Source organism: Tachysurus fulvidraco, chromosome 9 (genome assembly GCF_022655615.1).
Source record: "Tachysurus fulvidraco isolate hzauxx_2018 chromosome 9, HZAU_PFXX_2.0, whole genome shotgun sequence".
In the NCBI taxonomy this organism is placed as follows: Eukaryota; Metazoa; Chordata; class Actinopteri; order Siluriformes; family Bagridae; genus Tachysurus; species Tachysurus fulvidraco.
This window is the reverse complement of record NC_062526.1, coordinates 5,348,897-5,364,041: the sequence shown is the minus strand read 5'-3', so window position 1 is coordinate 5,364,041 and position 15,145 is coordinate 5,348,897. Positions and strand designations below refer to the sequence as shown.

The 15,145-nt window shown below is 43.2% G+C and overlaps 1 protein-coding gene across 1 annotated transcript in view; it reads right to left on the bottom strand.

Annotated features, from left to right (window-relative positions):
- The window catches only part of niban2b (niban apoptosis regulator 2b), a 41,468-nt gene that overhangs the window by 12,937 nt on the left and 13,386 nt on the right, over positions 1 to 15,145 (bottom strand). Inside the window, exons 5-6 of the mRNA XM_027162711.2 lie at positions 12,327 to 12,432; positions 11,951 to 12,118 (exon numbers count right to left, since the gene is read on the bottom strand). Of these exons, the coding sequence (XP_027018512.2) occupies positions 11,951 to 12,118; positions 12,327 to 12,432 (274 nt within the window). The remainder of the gene's footprint in view (positions 1 to 11,950; positions 12,119 to 12,326; positions 12,433 to 15,145) is intronic.

The following is a 15,145-nucleotide window of genomic DNA, read 5'->3' as shown; positions in this document are numbered from 1 at the left end:
ACAAATACACAAGCACAGACACACAGACACAAATACACAAGCACAGACACACACAGACAAATACACAAGCACAGACACACACACAGACAAATACACAAATACACAAGCACAGAGACACAAATGCACAGACAGACACAAATACAAGCACAGACACAAATACAAGCACAGACACAAATACAAGCACAGACAGAAATACAAGTACAGACACACATACAGCTGGTTATTGTTTGGGGCTTCTTTTGTTTATTGGGGGTTCCAATAAATATATATCCATAATTAAAATAGCAGTTGACATGCTTGTGTGTGTGTGTGTGTGTGTGACTTATGACAAAGAAGGGAAGTAAGCAAAAGTTTGCTGGGTGTGGGGCCTATGGGAGTGGAGACAGGAAGCACACACACACACACACACACACACACACACACACACACCAGAACATGTGTTTTGTAGCACTGTTTCACGTAACCACTTTTGCCTAGTGCTGATGTTCAGAAAATAAATGTGTTTGTCTATGCGTTCATTTTAAATACCGTTTTGTCACCAGCTTTTGAAAACAAATCATACTGCCAGCTCTATAATCAGACCAGGAAGGGTAAATGTAACAAATAACGTAAAAAAAAAAAAACTTCCCGTTCTGAGCTAATGTCTGTGGTCTAATGAATAAATAAATAAATGATTTTATTCAGGGTTCTTTATAAGCAGGAGTGAGAATCATAGTGATATCATAAGAAATGACACGAGAAATATTTATATTTAAATATATTTTTTAGATTTCATCACATTTAAAATCTAACAATAAACAATGTTAAAAATGACTGGATTACACAAACTGATTAATTACAGCACAAGCGTGTCATGTCCGTTACAGTGTATTTATCATAGTGAGCTGCATTACTGGACTCAGTAATGCAGCTGGAGCGCAGTTGAACCTGTGAGCTACTGCATATAGCAAGCAAACGTAATCATCGTGACACTGAAAGCAGCTTAACGTAATAGAACATTAATAACATCATTATTAACCAGTCTTTACTCCCTGTATTCTCGTCCTCTTCCTACACGGTTCATGGCATGGTTGCTATTTAGACCGTTTCTTCTACACGTGTTATCAGTTCCTGTTAATCTCAAAGCAAATTCCTGCTACTTAGATATTATGGATTTTAGCCTATTTGATCCCACGAATGTGAACGAAAGGTTATAAAGCCTATATAAAGGAGCTTGTATTTAGGAAAGACTTGCTTCCAATAAGGGTCAAGGTGAGGACCGATCGGTGTGAGGCGGAAATGTATGAAACATCTAATTCAGAGCTATTTAGAGTAACCTGCCCATCTAACAGCATGTTCTCCGGAAACATCTGCAGGAGGAAATCAGAACACTCCAAAGGAATACAGCAGAACATGTGAAACTCCTCACATGCAGTAATCTAACATCAAACCCAGAAACCTGAAGCTGTCAGGAAGCAACCTAACTCACTGAACTATTCTCAAAGTTCTATTGGTTTTTATTATTATTTTGGAGCAGCCGGTCACATGACCATGAGTTTATACATGTTTATACACACACACACACACACACACACACACACACCCCCAAGCACAGACACACACACAGGCAGGCATACACACACGAGCACACACAGGCAGGCACACACACACACACACACACACACACACAGGCAGGCACACACAGTCACACACACACAGGCAGGCACACACAGTCACACACACAGACGCACACAAGCACAGACACACACAAGCACAGACGCACAGACACACACAAGCACAGACGCACAGACACACACAAGCACAGACGCACAGACACACACAAGCACAGACGCACACAAGCACAGACGCACAGACACACACAAGCACAGACGCACAGACACACACAAGCACAGACGCACAGACGCACACAAGCACAGACGCACAGACGCACACAAGCACAGACGCACAGACGCACACAAGCACAGACGCACAGACGCACACAAGCACAGACGCACAGACACACACAAGCACAGACGCACAGACACACACAAGCACAGACGCACAGACACACACAAGCACAGACGCACAGACACACACAAGCACAGACGCACAGACACACACAAGCACAGACGCACAGACACACACAAGCACAGACGCACAGACACACACAAGCACAGACGCACAGACGCACAGACGCACACAAGCACAGACGCACAGACGCACAGACGCACACAAGCACAGACGCACAGACGCACAGACACACACAAGCACAGACGCACAGACACACACAAGCACAGACGCACAGACACACACAAGCACAGACGCACAGACACACACAAGCACAGACGCACAGACACACACAAGCACAGACGCACAGACACACACAAGCACAGACGCACACAAGCACAGACGCACAGACACACAAGCACAGACGCACAGACACACACACAAGCACACAGACACAAGCACACAGACACACACACACAAGCACACACAAGCACACACAAGCACACACAAGCACACACAAGCACACACAAGCACACACAAGCACACACAAGCACACACAAGCACACACAAGCACACACAAGCACACACAAGCACACACACACACACACACACACACACACACACAGACACACACACAAGCACACAGACACACACACAGGCACAGGCACAGACACACAGGCACAGACACACACACAAGCACAGACACACACACAAGAAAGCACAGACTTATATTATTTTATATTATTATTTTGGAGCAGCCGGTCACATGACCATGAGTTTATGCATGTACATGGCAGAGCTGTGAAAGGAAATGACTCAACATGTTGTAACACAGATACAGCGAATGCATTCAGTGTGTATAATCTTCAAAGAGATACGAAGGTTATAGATATCGAGTAGATCAGCTTTCTCAGAGCAAATGGGAACGTATCTTCTACACAGTTTGGCTGATCCTCCTATTTATCTTCACTGCCCTCACTTTGTGTGACAAATAACAAGGTAATACGGGACGCCATTATTTTTGCTATTCGTTTTTTTAATTACACAACGAGGAACATACTTTACAAGCTACTGGAAGGATTTAAAGATAAAAATGGGAACAATGGGATGAAAAGGAATTTAATCAGAAGAATAACATTCCTACTTTATTGTGCATAACCTACATGCAAGATTTACTCCAACCTCATTATGACTTTATCTTGATGCGCCGCAGCTGTGAGGTCAAGACAAAAACATGCTGAATTACTCATGAATTACTGCAGCTCGACACAGGGCTCGGGAAATTAACTGACCTCATAGCAGATTTTATACACAACTTAATGTAGATTGACTGCATCTTAAACATAGTGGAACTAGAGCGAACTTCAAAATATAAGCATAAAGTGAACACAAACACACAACATGTTCACACACAGACACTCACACACACAACATGCTTGCACACACAGACAGACATACTCACACACACACACCCCACATGCTTACACACACGGACAGACATACTCACACACACACACACCCCACATGCTTGCACACACAGACAGACACTCACACACACACACAACATGCTTACACACACGGACAGACATACTCACACACACACACCCCACATGCTTACACACACGGACAGACATACTCACACACACACACACCCCCCACATGCTTGCACACACAGACAGACACTCACACACACCCCACATGCTTGCACACACAGACAGACACTCACACACACACACAACATGCTTACACACACGGACAGACATACTCACACACACACACACCCCACATGCTTGCACACACAGACAGACACTCACACACACACAACATGCTTGCACACACAGACAGACATACTCACACACACACACCCCACATGCTTACACACACGGACAGACATACTCACACACACACACACCCCACATGCTTACACACACGGACAGACATACTCACACACACACACCCCACATGCTTGCACACACAGACAGACATACTCACACACACACACCCCACATGCTTACACACACGGACAGACATACTCACACACACACACACCCCACATGCTTACATACAGACACACACCCCACATGCTTACACACACAGACACACACACAACATGCTTACACACACAGACATACTCACAACATGCTTACGCACACAGACATACACACAACATGCTTACACACACAGACATACTCACAACATGCTTACACACACAGACATACTCACAACATGCTTACACACACAGACATACTCACACACACACCCCAATTGCTTACACACACACACACACACACACACACACCACATGTTCACACACAGACATACTCACACACACAGACATACTCACAACATGCTTACACACACAGACATACTCACACACACAGACATACTCACACACAACATGCTTACACACACACACAACATGCTTACACACACACACAACATGCTTACACACACACACAACATGCTTACACACACACACAACATGCTTACACACACACACCACATGCTTACACACACACACCACATGCTTACACACACACACCACATGCTTACACACACACACAACATGCTTACACACACACACAACATGCTTACACACACACACACACACACACACGCGCATATGTACAAAGATGTACACACATACACAGTTGTACTCACACAAACATATGTATATACACACACCCACTCGCACACGTACGCATACAATCATATGTACATACTCGAACTCTCACAAACGCACGCACACACACACACGCGTACACACACACAAAAGCTGCTAAATTGCTGCTAAACCAGAGCATTTATATAAAGTTTGATTTGTTTCACAGCCGCTGCGCAACCATAAATGATTCAAAAATACAGTATCAGTCAAAAAGTAAAATATATTGATCTGAAAAACCGTTGCATCAAATCAACTTTGCCTTTCTGGAGTCTATAATCACACCATCACGTGTTGATTATTGTCCAACAGCTGCACATCCCGCTGTGCGTTTGGTTCTGGATAAGAGCGTCAGCCAAAATGTAAGTAAGAAGTACTTACATTTCTCTCATTTATACAGCTGAGTGATTGAGGGTTAAGGGCCTTTCTCAGGGGCCCAGCAGTGGCAGCTTGATGGACCTGGGAATCGAACTCACAACCTTAACAACTGAAATACCACCACATCCCAAAACTAAACCAATCACACTCAAACCATCGTGACTAAAATCGTGTTGTTGACTAAAAGAATCTTTAGAGTTTCTCCGAGTTCCCTCCCTCCGATTTGCCAGCATACTTTTGAACCCCAGATGCATTCCAGCAATAACACGACCCCTTGTTCGGTTCAGAAGAGCCGCTGAGAAAGTGGAGGCTGGGCCAGCCGTGCTGCTAGAATGACTGATACGGCCACATTCCTCTGTGCGAACTTCACATATTGAGTTACACGTCACATCGGCGTGTTTACAGAGAGAAGCAGGGGAGTCGGGGCAGATTTTCACACGGACCTGTAGACAGACCTGCATAACTCACTCAAGCCAGTCTTGACTCATGCTTTCAGCTTCCCTGCCATAAGATTCCCAGAAAATTTATCATTATCGTTTATCAACTTAAAAGTATTACGCCTCCACTTTTTTCCCCACCTCTACTGAAATCCAGGCAACTCATCACAGCTGTACTAATAACTAATAACTCACCAGATAAGATACGCATCATAAAATAAAAGCTTTCTGCTTTTAAAAATGCAACCTGCTAGTTTATAGAACGCCTCCATCATCCTCATCATCCTATACTGCATGACGACAAGCAGAAGGTTCTGAAAATAAAATATATAAAATAATAAATCCATTAAAGTGGGAATATCATCTGTCAATTAGGTTTCACAATATTCCCACTTTAATGGATTTATTATTTTATATATTTTATTTTCAAAACCTTCTGCTTGTCATCATACAGTATACATATCCGTCTAGTGCATTTCAAAAGTATTCAATTCCTCCATCATTCCTTAATACAAGCCAAGAAGTCTACCAAAAAGACATTCATGCCATACGTTCAAAACTTTCACATGAAAACTAAATCATTATAATTTAATATATTCAATTAAAAAAAAAAAAAAAAACGTACGAGGCTAAAAATGAATACCATCTAAAATGAACCCTTTTTACCGGTACACTCGTGATTCATTTAGCTGGTGGAATGAAACCGTGCATTTTTTAATCAGTATAAAAACAAATGAATTATTTTATCACTGCGAGTCTGATATAAACCCATTCGGCGCTCTGTCGGCTTTCGGTGTGTGACGTGGGTTTTTCCCCTTCGAACCGAACAGCATAACCTTATGCTGAATTTTAGTGGTGGAAGATAAACACCTTCAACTTGGGACATCTCAGACAGCTAGCTAAAAACAGTAAGTTTAGAAATACGACAAATTCCTAAAAAAAAGCCCTGAAATTGTTCTGGACACGGACACGACACTATATTTTATCCTCAGGTCAAAAGGGATGAATAGGGTACAGTATATTAACCCTCGTCGGCTCGCCGTCAGGATGTAGAGAGAAGATCGTGTGTAAGTGCACGTCGTGTGTAACTGCCCATGTGTACGTACAGTATTCACCGTAAAACCTTTGTACAACCACTCACTGTTGGAAATAGCACTCGATTAGTGGTTAGTACTGTAGGAAGTCGGTACCGTTTATCTTCTATATGGTTTTCTTCTGTTTTGGGACGCTAGGAAGCGAGTTTATTTTCCTTATTTCGGTTTAATAAGGATTTTGTACTTATTCTTAAGAATGTATTGTACTTTTTACACCTTCGATGGTTCGTGTGATACGAGCGAATAAATGTAGCGCCGATGCTAATATGAGATGTGTTTGTTGCACAATAATATAGTAAGCTAGCAACCCACAACAACAATCAACATAATTCGACATGACTAGAGAACTTGAGTATGACTTAATCCTCTAGCAAATGCCTACAAAGAAGAAAAAGGAAGTGGGCATCACAGGGTGAGCGTCATAATTACACGACCGTCGTACAAAACAACTCAAGTGGTGCTATGGAGATGAGCTAAAGAAAAAAGCGCTGGAAAAACAAAACTTAAGTTGAGTTGGCACAGAGCAGTGTAAACCACTCCATCTGAATTATAGGGTTATGCCTCAAGTTTGCCTGGACACGTTGCATCAAGTGTAGGCTGTGGAGCTTCCATTCAGTTGAACAGAAGAAATGGTCATTCACACTGACTTTTATAGCAACTTTGGTAAAGGGTGCCAAGTGCAAGTGTGTGTGTGTGTGTGTGTGTGTGTGTGTGTGTGTGTGTGTGTGTGTGTACACATCAGAGCCAGGCACGAGCTTCTAAACAGTTACAGAAATTTGAGCTCTTTCCTTTCAAGTTTAGGTTCTTTGTATGTTTCAAATGGATCTTAAGCTTCTTTCACAAAAGCACGTAACAATGGAGCAGTAATGAATCGGAGTGTGAAATCCAAGCAAGATTCACACAGATATTTATGGATGTCAGGATGACTGCTGTAGCTTCTTTTGTGATGGCTGGATTAAAATATCCAAGTAAAAAGAAGCATAAACAGGAAAAAGCCTTAAGTCATTAACAGATGAGCGCTCACTCCTGGCCTTATTTGGGGGAAAACGTGTGGTTCCAAAAGAAAAAAGAAGAAGACACACAGACACACACACACAGACAGACAGACACAGACAGACAGACAGACAGACAGACAGACAGACACACAGACACACACAGACACACACACACACACAGACACACACACACACAGACACACACACACACAGACACACACACACACAGACACACACACACACAGACACACACACACACAGACAGACACACACACAGACAGACACACACACAGACAGACACACACACAGACAGACACACACACAGACAGACACACACACAGACAGACACACACACAGACAGACACACACACAGACAGACACACACACACACAGACAGACACACACACAGACAGACACACACACACACACGCACGCACACACACACACAGACAGACACGCACACACACAGACAGACAGACACGCACACACACAGACAGACAGACACGCACACACACAGACAGACAGACACGCACACACACAGACAGACAGACACGCACACACACAGACAGACAGACACGCACACACAAAGACAGACAGACACGCACACACACACACAGACAGACACGCACACACACAGACAGACAGACACGCACACACACAGACAGACAGACACGCACACACACAGACAGACAGACACGCACACACACAGACAGACAGACACGGACGCACACAGACAGACAGACACGCACACAGACAGACACACACACACAGACACACACACACAGACACACACACACAGACACACACACAGACACAGACACACACAGACAGCATGCATTCCCTTCTCTGTGGCCTCCGACCCAAACAGAATGAAGGAATCTAAACTCCAGCAGAGAAACAGTGTGGTGGGGTGGGGTGGGGGGTGGTGGTGGTGGTGGTGGTGGGGCTGGATGGATCAGTTGTAGAATTTATAGCACAACAAGCCACAAAGCTAGAAAAAGCCGGTGCTTGTACTTTCTCTCATGTCGTTGCAATTGTCGGAAAAACACTGAGAAGGCAGCGTAATAAAGTCCAACAGCATGTTGTACAGGTTAGTAAGGCTGAAACACTGCCTGAAGATCAGCTTCTAGGGCAAAGATCTGCTCGGAGAGTTTCAGTAGTTGAGCTATTGATAGATTTGAGATTTAATCCTCTCATCTAACATCACTGACTCGACATCGTGTTTGAATTAACAGCACAGTGAACAATGTCGAGTCACATGCATCATCACGAGGTCTTATTGAGAAAACCACACACCTACACCCACATACAAGGACACACAAACACCACAAATACAAAACAGACATTTTATACCGTTTTAATGGGTCATAATGATGAATTGGGTTTACAACATGTGGTGCATTGGCTAAAAAGGTCAAATGGTCCATTTTAAAAATCACAATATCTCTAAGAAAACGTGGTAAATAAGTGAAATGTGGGAAAGATTCAGTTAATCAGACCTAAGATTGACAAGCGTGGGCTTGTTTATGCGGTGTGAAGGAGTTATTTACAAAAAGTGCCGTCAGTCAGCTCACAGAGAGAGAGGGAGGCAATTCAGAAGTGTGTCTCAGTAACAATGGGGAAAGAGGGGGTGAGAGAGACCTAGAGCAAGAGAGAGAGACAGAGACCCAGAGCAAGAGAGAGAGACTCAGAGCAAGAGAGAGAGAGAGAGAGAGAGTGTGTGTGCCAGAGAGAGAGAGAGACCCAGAAAGAGAGAGAGAGAGAGAGAGAGAGAGACCCAGAGAGAGACCCAGAGAGAGAGAGAGAGAGACCCAGAGAGAAAGAGAGAGACCCAGAGAGAAAGAGAGAGACCCAGAGAGAAAGAGAGAGTGAGCGACCCAGAGAGAGAGAGAGAGACCCAGAGAGAGAGAGCCAGAGAGAAAGAGAGAGACCCAGAGAGAAAGAGAGAGACCCAGAGAGAAAGAGAGAGTGAGCGACCCAGAGAGAGAGAGAGAGACCCAGAGAGAGAGAGCCAGAGAGAGAGACCCAGAGAGAGAGACCCAGAGAAAGAGAGAGTGAGAGACCCAGAGAGAGACCCAGAGAGAAAGAGAGAGAGAGAGAGAGACCCAGAGAGAGACCCAGAGAGAGACCCAGAGAGAGACCCAGAGAGAAAGAGAGAGACCCAGAGAGAAAGAGAGAGACCCAGAGAGAAAGAGAGAGTGAGCGACCCAGAGAGAGAGAGAGAGACCCAGAGAGAGAGAGAGCCAGAGAGAAAGAGAGAGACCCAGAGAGAAAGAGAGAGACCCAGAGAGAAAGAGAGAGTGAGCGACCCAGAGAGAGAGAGAGAGACCCAGAGAGAGAGAGCCAGAGAGAGAGACCCAGAGAGAGAGACCCAGAGAAAGAGAGAGTGAGAGACCCAGAGAGAGACCCAGAGAGAGACCCAGAGAGAAAGAGAGAGTGAGCGACCCAGAGAGAAAGAGAGACCCAGAGAAAGAGGGAGTGAGAGACCCAGAGAAAGAGAGAGAGAGAGACCCAGAGAAAGAGAGAGACCCAGAGAAAGAGAGAGAGAGAGAGAGAGACCCAGAGAAAGAGAGAGACCCAGAGAAAGAGGGAGTGAGAGACCCAGAGAAAGAGAGAGTGAGAGACCCAGAGAAAGAGAGAGTGAGAGACCCAGAGAAAGAGAGAGACCCAGAGAAAGAGAGAGAGACCCAGAGAAAGAGAGACCCAGAGAAAGAGAGAGAGTTTTGAACACGGTAACAATTCTCCTTTCCATGGATCTCACTCCTTCTCATGGCTTTACAACATGCTGACTGCCTAAAAGCAAACACTAGTTTTTACCATTTAGATTACAAACGTAATCAGAACCAAAACAATGTGTCTATCTTTCTATCAGCCTTCATACATAGTCTACAATCTCTCCAGTTATTCCAGCTCCATGGGGATGGGGGTGACCACAGTGACTGACCGTCGTGTGGGTTTTGTGGTTGTACACAGAATGAGGAGAGACTTAAATAATGCAGTGAAACAGCTTTTAGATGACAGATAGGTCAGAGGAGAACGGCTGAACTGGTTTGACAGGGCAGGAAGTTTATGGGAACTCAGAAAACCACTGAGCAGTTTGTACAAATGTCACCTGTCCAGCTTTAGTGAGCCTGTGCTTAGCCAGGACAGGATTCCATGTGGTCTTCAACTGTTGTAGCGCATTGCTGCATGGTGTGCATTCTGATATGGTAATATGAATCTTTGTAAGCAGCGATTAGCAGTTTCCTGTCAGCTCCAAACCGTCTAATCTCCTCTGACATCCCGAGCACTTGTGCTCACGGTGCTTGAGATATTTAGACCAGCCTGACTGGCTCCAGCAACAATGCCATGGTCAAAGTCACATTTTTTCCTTCGTTCTGATGTTTCATATAAAACATTCTGCAGGATTTTATGCATATGCAGCCACGTGACTGACCGACTGCATAGATGTATGATTGCATGTCCTAATGAAGTGAATGGAGAGTGTACAGTTACAGTTAATGGGAATAAAAATGTCAGATCCTCTTTATATTTAAAAACAAACCATAATGTAACGTTAGTATAACAAAGATGACGATAGCATTGTGGTGAAGATACAAGCAAGGATCAATTCCTGCATGCTTAGAGTATATGTTGAGATCATACTCCTCCTCCTCCTCCTTATTTCTCACACTCACACTCACACTCACACTCACACTCACACTCACACTCACACTCACACTCACACTCACACTCACACTCACACTCACACTCACACTCAGACATTTGAACGGGGGGCATAGAAGCCTTTATTATCGCCACATATACATTACAGCACAGTGGAATTCTTTTCTTCACATACCCCAACTGAGGAGGTTGGGGTCAGAGTGCAGGGGCAGCTATGATACAGCAACCCTGGAGCAGGAAGGGTTGAGGGCCTTGCTCAAGGGCCCAACAGTGGCAGCTTGGCTGTGCTGGGCCTTGAACCCCGATCAACAACCCAGAGCCTTAACCAGTTGAGCCACCTCTGCCCCACACACTCTCTCTCACACACACACACACACACACACACACAAACTCAGCCTTGAGCTACAGAATACTTTCTATTCTCCAGCTTGAAAAGGAATGAATTTTTTTTCTTTCTTTTTACTGAATGCCGAGCTCTGATCACATTTCCCTGCTGTCAAAAGTCTCCCGTGGCCTGTAATATAATCCAGCGTCATCACCGTAATCGATTGTCTGCCCTTTTTAATTAATCATCATAGACATGAAGGGTCGAGACGAAACGTGACGAGCGGTCAAGACAGACGTCTTTGCTCACGGGGTTCACAAAACACTACATCTGACACTGTAGTTAAACACATGAAAGAAAAGGGCTCCACTATTTTTTCCCCCCATCGGTCTTGTTTAGCGACTCACCGTTGTTGGTATGACGGACGCAATCCTGAAACACAGCGTGCCACTTCTCCTGCTCTTTCTCCGTAGCGGCACAGAAGTAGTGATGGCGTGCGTACGGGTGCCACAGGATGACCGGGTACTGAGTGACACATTTCAGGAAGGGAGAACTGCTTACTTTGGCTTTTACATCTTGAGGGGAAAAATACAAAGAAACATGAAATGAATGAATGAAAATCTCCAACATGATGTGTAACTAAACACCATTACTACAGCTTCAGACAGTAGCACCAAGTCAAGAGCCACATTCCATAGGATTGCCTACGTTCTCCTTACTCTCCCAGGTAAACATAATTCCCACCACCAGCAACATTTCTAGCAAGCAAAGAAATTGTCTTACCAGGAAGACTTGTGTCCAGGAGCTCCAGGTACTTCTCCATTGAGATCAGCACTTTGTAACCAGCACAGTTGATACTTCCTTTGGGAGGAAGGCCTCGATCATGGGCCTGGATACAAATAAAACCAAAACACAGTTATACTTCTGGAAATTAGATGTTAAAAGAAAAATCTGGAATGGCCATGTCAAAAGTTTTGTGATTTCCGTGTGGATTTTGTACGTTTTGGATAATTGTTTTGATGGATGGTGCTCCATGTAAAATATCTAGAAACTATGCACTTATAAAAAGAAGAAACCCTTATTTTTGTCAATTATACATTGCAGCACAATGAAATTCTCTCTCCTCATAACCTAAATTAGCACAAGGTTAGCCATGATACAGCGCCCCTGGAGCAGACAGGGATAAAGGGCCTTGTTCAAGGGCCCAACTGTGGCTTGGTGGTATTATGACTCGAACCCTGATCTTCCCATTATCAAACCAGAACCTTACCCACTTGAGAACACAGCTAGTTTGCAATTAGTAGAATTACAATTAGTCTTTTTCTGGCTTTCAAATATTCTATGAAGAGTCTATTTCACCTTCCAAATATGACTTTATTTTGACAGGAAGGTGGTGTCTAACTGTAGCTGTGGAGATTTGTTAACTCCAAAAATGCTACTAATTTTTTTACTAAAACTCTTACCATGAACCCGCCTCAGGCTTGCTAACTAAGATTAAATATAAATGTAACTGAATGTTGTCATTTCTATTTGAAATTTTTATACTTCTGTTACATTGCATTCAGACAATGTCCATTGTTGAAGCGCTAAACAAATCGAACCATGCTCCATATTGTGCACAAGGGAAAAACTATACTTTCGTTCGCTACAGGTTCCTTACCACACTGACTCAAGTTCTTTAAACTTCAGCAAAACCTTTGCCACATGTAGGCTTTTTTTTTTTTGGACACCTCTGCTCTAATCTAATTTGGCCTCATATTAACACCCAAGTAAAACCGACAGCCATGGACGAGTGTTCCTGAATACGTGAATTTTAAATTGCTCATAACATTTTTCCATGTGAATCTACATTTTATATAAATTAAATGACTTTGAAATATGAAGGAAATCTAAACACTGGCATTTTCATGACTATCTTTAAACCATCTCTACCAAGGGTGCCAATAAGTATGGAAAGGACCAAGACATAACCTTATAAAGTTATCATTGATCCTCTGCTCTTTAAAAGGCATTTCTTTAGACGAATCCCCTTAATTAAGGTTGTGCATGCGGTGTTGTTTCCAGAGGAGGAAATAACAGGGTAGAACAGGTGACCGTGAGCACTGATACACTGTAATAATGGACTCTAGAAGTCGAACGGTTTAAAGTTTACTGAAGTGAATTAAAACAACTACAGCAGGATGAACCGCCATTGGTTCCTTGTTGGTTTAGTCGCTGTCTCAACAAATGAAATACTGAATTAAGAGTCATGTAAATGTTGCATTGCTGCATCCGGGATGACGATGGCATGAATAACCCTGAGTTTATTTATTTATTAAAAAAAAAAAAAAAAAAAAAAGTCTTGAAAGGTCTTTTGTTTTTTTTTTCTCCTCCTTGCGTGACTCATGATCATATTTGCAGCCAACAATGAAACAATTTTATTCTAGACTTAATACAACACCAGTCGCAACAGGAAAAGTTTGATAGAAGGCTGTTTCACAATTTCCAACCTGATTAAATTCACACACATACAGTCAGACAAAATAAAGCTAACAGCTTATGTTGTGGGGGACTTTATTGACTTTGCTGGTGTAATTTGAGTCCACTTGTCCCTATACGCTGAAATGTTGATTGGTTGCTATAATTTACTGCCATGTCAGCTACCGAGGCTATCTTCATGGCAAGAACGGTTAATAAGAACTAAAATAACCTAAAATCACAAATATATATATATGTGTGTGTGTGTGTGTGTGTGTGTGTGTGTGTGTATATATATATATATACGTATATATTTATTTATACACATATACCTTGTAAAATCGCCTCATAAAATAACCTTCTGTGGTCATTATGCGCAGGACAGTCCAACAAAATCTGCTTGACAGTAAGGGGGATACTGCAGTACGAGCACTGACTGGGGTCTTCTCCTTTCAGCAGGTATTCATGTGTCAGCCTCGTATGTCCGATTCTACATCTGGTTAAGGTCACCTGATCGAATCGTGATTTCATACGTATTAGAGACCTGTTAGTAATTTCAGGGTGTGTTTCAAACAGTTTGTTATTCGACCATGTATTCCATTCCTCTTGCCACTTATTTAGTACACAGCCATCGATATTGTACCGGCTCCCAACGTCCTCTGTGGGACGTAGGCTTTGGACGTCCACTGAGCCGAGGCCGACTCTAAGAATCCTGAGACATCTCCAGTTAGACTCTGTGATACTAAGGAGATCTGAAGTCCATGATCCTTACACCAATACAACATTTATCTGACTGTATATTACAATCACACCCCCAGTGTCACCCATATGAGGATGGGTTCCCCCTTGAGTCCGGTTCCTCTCAAGGTTTCTTCCTTTACCAATTTAAGGGAGTTTTTCCTTGCCACTGCTGCCTGAGTCACCTCAGACTTGCTCATAGGGGGATAAATACATACACATTGTGAACTATTTATATCTAATAATAATCTAGAATTTTTTATTCTGTTAATAATAATTATTCTTTTATTATTCGCTATTTCCTTTATCATTAGTTATCTTTACCTTCTGCTCTATGTTGATGTTCTGTAAAGCTGCTCTGAGACAATGTCTATCGTAAAAAGCGCTATACAAATAAACTCGAATTG